Source organism: Rhamphochromis sp. 'chilingali', assembly GCF_963969265.1.
Source record: "Rhamphochromis sp. 'chilingali' genome assembly, chromosome: 2".
Classification (NCBI taxonomy): Eukaryota; Metazoa; Chordata; class Actinopteri; order Cichliformes; family Cichlidae; genus Rhamphochromis; species Rhamphochromis sp. 'chilingali'.
The window spans coordinates 33,713,370-33,721,055 of NC_137930.1; the positions used below are offsets into that span (position 1 = coordinate 33,713,370).

The following is a 7,686-nucleotide window of genomic DNA, read 5'->3' on the forward strand; positions in this document are numbered from 1 at the left end:
AACATAGCCGACAGAGTCAATGCGTGAGTGTTAATTTAAACATTGATCGAGGGATTTCCACCCATTTAACACGTTATTTTATCATATGTTATTTTATTTGTTATTTTATACATTTTATTTTGTGATGTGATGTGAGCGCAGGTGCAACCCAACAGGCCCCAAACGTGCCTGGCAGCAAGTAAAAATGAAATATAAAAATATAGTCCAAACAGGTAAGGTGTAATTGTATTATGAGCCATAGTGCTTGGTCTGTTTGTCCCATGTAAATCAATTGCAGTTAGAGGCTACATTAATTTTCTTTCTGTAAGCACTTATTGAAATTATCTGAGCACATTACAAGTACATATTTGCTTACTCTGTATGCTCAAATGTGGCCCGTTATAGCCAACAGAAAAAAAGCGGAGGCCCGAAAAACAGGTGGGGGTCCTCCACCACCACCACTCACAGAGGCTGAGCAGTTGGCCCTCAGCCAAAACAGTGGGCGCCCTGTGGCCGAAGGCATCTCTGCGGGGACATCCTCTGAGTCAATAACCCCGCAAGACACAAGTGCCTACATAGGGGGTAAATCCAAAATAATACATGATGTGCATACATCCTTTCTTCACAGTCACCTTTGCAGTGCTACTCATTCATTTGATAAACTCTTTACCATAATGGATTATTTTGTAGTGAAGTTATTTTCCGACTGATTTTGCCTTCCCTCAGGCTTGGTTGTCTTTGAGAGCATAATGACAATGAAGTGTAAGGTGATTGGTATGTTTGTTAATTGCCATTTGGTCCCTTGTAAGTTATAAGTGACCTGTATAAACCTCATATTCTATCAGTTGATGGTGGTGGTGTACTGCATCTGGTGCAGCCTCCTGTTGAGCCAGACCAACATGCAGTTGTGAGTAATACTCCACAGATTATATGAGTGTACAGTAGAACAGCAATGTTGTTTATTTCTTTACTACAGGAAAATAATGAAGAAACATTGACAGCTGTTACAGAGGAGGAAGCAACAGAGACACTTTATGAGGTTTACATCTTGTAATACTTTGTGTACAGGAAATACAGGCGACCAATAAAGCCAGTTGAACAAAAAATCTGTTTATTCTTCTTTCAACATGTTGAGGTGATGGGTCAAAAGAAATGATTGTGACATATGGTGTCTCTGACTGCTCTTCCATCTTGTATGTCCGTGGGAGGGTCAGGATGTTCATGGTTTGGATCACTGCTGATGTTTGGTTCAGAAGGACAGTGTTCTCCTCTAATTGTGGCAATGTTGTGAAGAATCACACATGCCACAATAATGTCACATGCCCTTTCTGGGGTGACCCTGAGTCTTTGCAGGCACTGGAACCGGGCCTTAAGCATTCCGATAGTCATTTCAATTCTGGCTCTTGTCCTGCAATTAGCCAGATTATATCGCTGCTGTGGGCCCGGTTCAGGGTCAGGGTAAGGGGTAAGCAAATAGGGTAAACATGGATACCCCCTATCACCAAGCAAGTAGCCAGTGAACTCTCCTAAGACAGAAGGATACACTTCAGTTCAAATGTCCCTGAAGCAATTGGTCTTTATATATTTTAAAGTATTCTCAACTCACCATGTCCAAATTTTGTGCTCAGTGTACATTCACGGAATATTTGTGAGTCATGGACAGAGCCTGGCCACTTGGCTTCCACATTTGTGATAATGTTGGCAGCATCACATATGATCTTCACAGTGCAGAGAACACAAATTAGCATCCATTACTATAATGAAATAATTTGTTAGTTTGAAATGCTACAGGGAACTATGTACCTGTACATTAATGCTGTGGAAAGACTTCCTGTTCACATAGTCTCCTTCATTTACTGAAGGAGCAATGATTGGAATGTGAGTGCCATCTGTACAGCCAATCACGCCTGGGAACCCTGGAAATAAATGTAAAATTTAAGTAGTAGTCCAAGTATCACCACATCATAAATTAAGTTTTGTTCATCCTGATACCTGCAATTTTGTGGCATCCCTCTTTGATAAATCTTGTGGGTCTATGACCGGGGAACACCACAAACCAGTACAGGAGACGTTTCAGTGCAACTGTAACATTCCTGACTGCCCGACAGACGGTAGCCTTGGAAACGTGCTCAGCGTCACCAATATTATACAGAAAGCTCCCGTTTGCAAAAAAACGAAGTGCAATACAAATAATATGTACAGAACTGAGAGCATGTCCGCGATGTGTCACATGCGTAATATATGGCCTGAGGATGTTATTCAAATAACTTATAGATTGTGCTGAGAAACGGTAACGTTCACACAGAAAATCATCAGGAAATGATAAAATGTCCAAACGCGCTCTGATCACTCTCTCCCGGCGGAGAGCTCTGCGGAGAATTTGGGCTTCAACATCTACTGGCTCTTCAAGGAAGGGACACGCCATGTCCGACACTTCCTACTGTCAGGTTTCCGACAAAGGGGCGGAGACAGTCAGGGTTAGTTGTAGTAAACCTGCTAGGGGGCAGGTTAGCTTCACGGCGTGTGTCGTCATAGTGACTCACTCAGGCTTCAGCTGAACTCGCTTTGTGAAACCGAAAACCCAGAGTTTTCGTTAACTCAGGGTATACTTACTCAGTTTTTCCACTAAACCGGCTTCCTGAAACAGGGCCCAGCTAGACAAAATAAAGGTTCATTTTTTTGTTTTTTAAACTCTGTATTTGGGTCCAGAAACTGACACACTCTACACATGACACTTAATAGTGCAATATAAACACTAAAAAGGGACCATCCATGTTTTTAGTGTTCAACCTCAGAGCAACAAAACTGTGTACACCAAATGTCATATTTAATCCAACAAATATAAGTTGAGACATTTTAGTCAAAGCCAAATGTCAAGCTCACAGTGGCACTACACTTAAAAAGTCCTAGTGATAGTAATTTCATTTTCTGGCTACTTTAAAAAGAAATTTTGACAGATGCTGACTTGCCTCTAGCATGGCAAAATATTAAGAAGAATTTAGCAAAGTACTGGACCACCACATGCTGCCAAAACAGCTTTAGTGCACCTTTATCATGGATTCTACAACTATATGGATGTGAAGAAGCACCATTCTTCCTAATGAGGCTCATGCGTAAGTGATCTGTAATCACTCATCTGCCTGCTTTTACAGATGTTCGACTGCTAACCTCTTCTTTAGATCACGTCCACTTTCCCACGCTGTCAAACTCAATACTGACATCATTATAACAGTTCAGTCATCCTCTTGCATGTCTTCTTTCAGCCAATCAGCCTCCACTCTGTATGCTTTCAATCTCAGTGCTCTTTTGTCATTCTCCCTTTCAGATCCTTATACATGCAAACCGTCTCCTCCCCATCTCAGCTTCACCTGAGACACTCCACTTCCACCAAAGCCTCCATTTTCATCCCCACTACCTCCACCATCTAGACTCTGGGATTCTGTCCTAAATCTTAACACTTCTGCCATGATGAGTAATTGGAGTCTAATCACTGAGTTGATCTTTCTTTTTTCTATCTATAAATCATTTTCAGTTCCTCCAAATGATCTTTCCTTATTTAAACCATACGCCTTTATTCAACCCAGTATCACAGAAAAATGTGCAACAGACACGCCAGCCCATCATGTTCATTTCACGCTTTGCCTCTCCAAAGCGTGAAAAGGACACGCATGCCGAAGTTACAGTAAGATGGTAGAACAGCTGTTTACTGTGATGCAGAATCTGTGCTGTTAGATGAATAAAGTAATTGTTAAAATTATTTTTCTTCACCCAACCAGCCCAAAAGACAGGTGAGCAGGAACCACCCCACCGGAAAACCACCTGACTCTCCACCCAATTAGTCACACTGCGCCTGTTTATGATTTCGGTGGAAAACTGTCTAACCAGAGACACTGCATAAGGAGTAGAGATGGCATTCAAAAAATACTTATATACTATACTATATATGCAATCATTGTCCCAGTGACCAGTGAAATTAAAGCTAATTTAGATAATGGTCCCCAAGTAGGATAGCTATTTTTAGTCCTGCAGGTTTCATCAGAGGATTGAAGTGATCACTCACAACAAATTTGCATTGATTTTCAATGATGTAGTGTCAGAAAAATAGCCACTGGATTTCCTCATTTTAGGGATAAAACATTTAAGGATTTTTTTTTCTTTAACTTATCAACACTCTAAAAGTCACTTTCTATATTTCAAAGAGACATTTCATTTTGAAACAATGTTCTTCTAAAAGGCTGCACATTTCTCTGATTATCCATTAAAACCCCTGAAAATAATTTCTCCAACTCAAAAGGTAAATGGAGCAGTTTGTGAGGCAGTTTAGCTCAGCCAGTCTTTGTGTTTAAAAAGGTTGCTTGAGGTGAGCTGATCAATGCTGAAAGTAAAAGTGCATTATGTGAGCACCTTTTAACACATAGCTGCCAAACTTCACTCTTTAGGTGTTTTGACATTCAGTTAAACTAAAGAGCTCAAAAGTGAAGTAATGGAGTCACTAAAAATACTGGACTGAAAATTAGGTATTGAAGCAATGTCAGGGGTCAGAATATAGACAGCTAAATAAAAACACTTAAAGCTAAAAGCTTGACATTTGACCAGCCGATCAGATTTTAAGATCTTTATTCAAAACAGACACAGGCCAATTTTAATACTGGTTGAAACTGTGTTCTATACAGTTGCATTTAAAGATAGCTAGCACTGGAGGATTTAATGTAACACTGTGTTTTAATGAAGCAAATTGCAGCTCATTTGCAAGTAATTAAATTGTGAAAAAGACCAATGACTAAAATAGAATTATTACTGCAGCTCTTTGTCATCCATGTTATCACCACTGTTTATTTTTGCTGCTCATGCCTGTAGCTGTGACTTAGTGTAGTCTAGTAAAAGTAAAGTAAATACTCCCTTTGCCAAATTCTTCTGTGCTAAGTTATCCTTGTTTCTTGCATTTTGAAACAACTCAAATGTGAGACTGAACTCAAATATTCATGTGATGGTTACAAGCTGTCACACAGAGCAAACTAAGCGAGCACACTTCTGCTCTGCACACTGGATTGAGTGTGCGGTGGGAAGGTGCTGATAGGTGTGATGCAAACCACATTGATATGAGATGCGGGAATGGTGGCTTTCCTTCCAGCCCAGTTGTCAGATATTTGGAGTTGTTCTTGGAGGGAGTTAATTGGTGTGGGTTTACGGTCCTTCTCTATAGCAACGTGGGGAAAAGACAGCAAGAAAACGAAGCGTGAACTGTCACCAAAGGAGTTTTTCTGGATCTGCAAAGGGCACTGTGGTGGTACAAATTTAACTCTGTCTGTCTCTCTTTTAGCAATTAATTTTAACCTCAGTGCAAAGTTCAGTAACTACTGAGCGCTCTTCACAATATTTATTTTCCTTCTTTATTCATATATTTTGTCCCTTTATCATTCAAATCCGTACACAACCACTACCAAGATGCACCCCGAATGCTCAGTTTCCCTTGAAGCAAGGCCTCTAAAACTGTTTTAAGTTTTAAAAATCACAATATTTTTTTTTAAATTTCACCTTGAAAAGGGAAATTTGGAATTGCGCTTCTATCTCTGTATGCACTCGCATGAGACAGATTTGAGGTAAAACTGAAAGTGGCAGAGGTGAATATATTCAAACTTTTCGGTACCAAAAACTCTAAATGCCACAATTTAAATACTGCAACACAGTGCCACTCTTTCAAATTCTTTGCTTCCATCACAGACTGTATTTAAAAGATGGACGTAGCCTCATGACATGAAAAGGGAAGCCAGTATAAAAGTAAACAACACTAGATCTGCAACATGAAGGTAATTTTGACTCCTTGGCATTTTTAAATTAGTGCAACTCTTAAAATAAAAACCATCACGTCATATTTCCTGACATTTGCTGAAATTGATTTATCCCTCATAAAGTGAATTTTGGGGCGACCATTTATAAGAAGAATAACTCCAAGGACATCATATTGACCTCATAGAACTGACCGCAAAGCGGTGCACTCAGCCTTTGGGTCTTGCCTGGTTGCCTAGGAACACATTTTGAAGGCTGCTATCATATGAGCCAGAGCTAGCTAGATCAGTTTGATAGAGTTACATATATAGGGGACAGCAATTGATGAATAATGAAGATGAATAATTACTATAGACCGAATAAGTTGCTGGCTTTGCAGGTCAGCAGAGGGACTGTGGCTGACCTGAGGGCCCAGAGTGTGGACGAGTAATCTGAGCAAATATAGAGGGAAATCTGGAGCAGAGCAGCCTAATGAGAAGGGTTTCAGCAGAGCTGAGGAGGGCTACAGACTGAGGTGAAGCACAGTAGACTGAATGAGAAAGGCTGCGAGGCTGGTGAAGCAGAAGCAGCTGTGGACAAGATGATAAACATTCTTTGTTCTGCCTGTGTAATTAATCTTATGACTACTCTTATTATGATTAATTTATTAAAATGCATTTCTTGTTTTGTTGTAGCCAGCTGTGATGTCAATTTTAAAATGCAGGCAATGCAGGCAGTTCAGTCTGTGTCACAGTGAGCGCTCTGGTTTTTTGTTTTTTCTGGGGTTTTTTATACCATCTTTTATTTTAGTTTAACTAATACCACTCATTTTCCACAACGATTTATTATTTTTAAAAGTTCTTCTTCCAGAATAATTAAATTCTAATTAAATTCTAAATAATTTGCAAAACATACACAGTCATGCACAGTACGATATGCAGTGAAATGCTTAGACAACTGCTCGTGACCTAAGAAAAAAAGACTATGAATAAGATAGGAAATAAATATAAAAATTAAAAGGGTAAATTTAACTAGGAAGGAATAAAATAAAATATAAAAATTAAGGTTAAAAATGAAATAACTGTACAACAACAAATTAGAATGAAGGGTAAATTTAACTGGGAAAGAATAAGATAAAATATATAAATTAAAGTTTAAAATAAGATAACTGTACAACAAAATACACAATATAGAACTATATAAGAATGTATGAAGAAATATAGAACAATAAGATCTGTGTAATGTGTGTAATGTGTAAGAACTGTATGTGTGGGTCAGTACTGTGTGGTGGTGTGATTGAGAGACCGTATCACCTGCGGGAAGAAGCTCCTCCTCAGTCTCTCTGTGTTGGTCTTCAGGGAGCGGAATCGCTTTCCTGACCTCAACAGAGAGAACAGTCTGTTGTTGGGATGGCTGAGGTCCTTCACGATCTTCCTGGCCTTGGTCCAGCACCGCCTGCTGTAGATTGACTGCAGGTCAGGGAGCTCGGAGCGGATGGTGCGCTCAGCTGACCGCACAACCCTCTGTAGAGCTCGTCTGTCCTGCATGGTGCTGTTCCCGAACCAGGTTAAGATGTTTCCCGTCAGGATGCTCTCTATGGTGCACGAGTAAAAGTTCCTGAGCACCTTGGAGGGCAGTTGGAAGTCTCTCAAGCGTCTGAGGTGGTAGAGATGCTGTCGGGCCTTTTTCACCACGGTGTTGATGTGACAGGACCATGACAGGTCCTGCGTGATGTGAACTCCGAGGTATTTGAAGCTGGGCCCAAAATGCCCTCCCACCTCCCAAGCATTACAAAGGTGCTGTCAAACAACTTTCAAGGTCAGCTTAATAGTAAAACATAGAGCCTTTTGTTGTTATCTGCTCGCTGAATGTAGAGGTACTGTGACAAGCCAGTGATTCATAGCATATACTACTTTTTTTCTTCCACAAGCAAAGGAAAAG

General features: G+C 40.1%; 1 protein-coding gene across 1 annotated transcript; it reads right to left on the reverse strand.

Moving 5' to 3' along the window:
- Positions 1–844: 844 nt before the first annotated feature.
- Positions 845–2,614, reverse strand: LOC308388723 (putative nuclease HARBI1). The gene is made up of 4 exons (XM_080869593.1): positions 1,972–2,614; positions 1,783–1,895; positions 1,586–1,697; positions 845–1,505 (listed from the first exon to the last, which is right to left on the reverse strand). The coding sequence occupies exons 1-4, from the start codon at positions 2,402–2,404 to the stop codon at positions 1,123–1,125; spliced, it is 1,041 nt and encodes a 346-aa protein (XP_080725719.1). The 5' UTR covers positions 2,405–2,614; the 3' UTR covers positions 845–1,122.
- Between the last annotated feature and the right edge of the window lie 5,072 nt (positions 2,615–7,686).

Coding starts and splice junctions, on each gene's coding strand:
- LOC308388723 (XM_080869593.1), bottom strand. CDS start 2,404: ATGGCGTGTCCCTTCCTTGAAGAGCCAGTAGATGTTGAAGCCCAAATT. Junction 1,896..1,971: donor GGGATGCCACAAAATTGCAG/GTATCAGGATGA, acceptor ATTTATTTCCAG/GGTTCCCAGGCGTGATTGGC. Junction 1,506..1,585: donor GAGCACAAAATTTGGACATG/GTGAGTTGAGAA, acceptor CTTCTGTCTTAG/GAGAGTTCACTGGCTACTTG.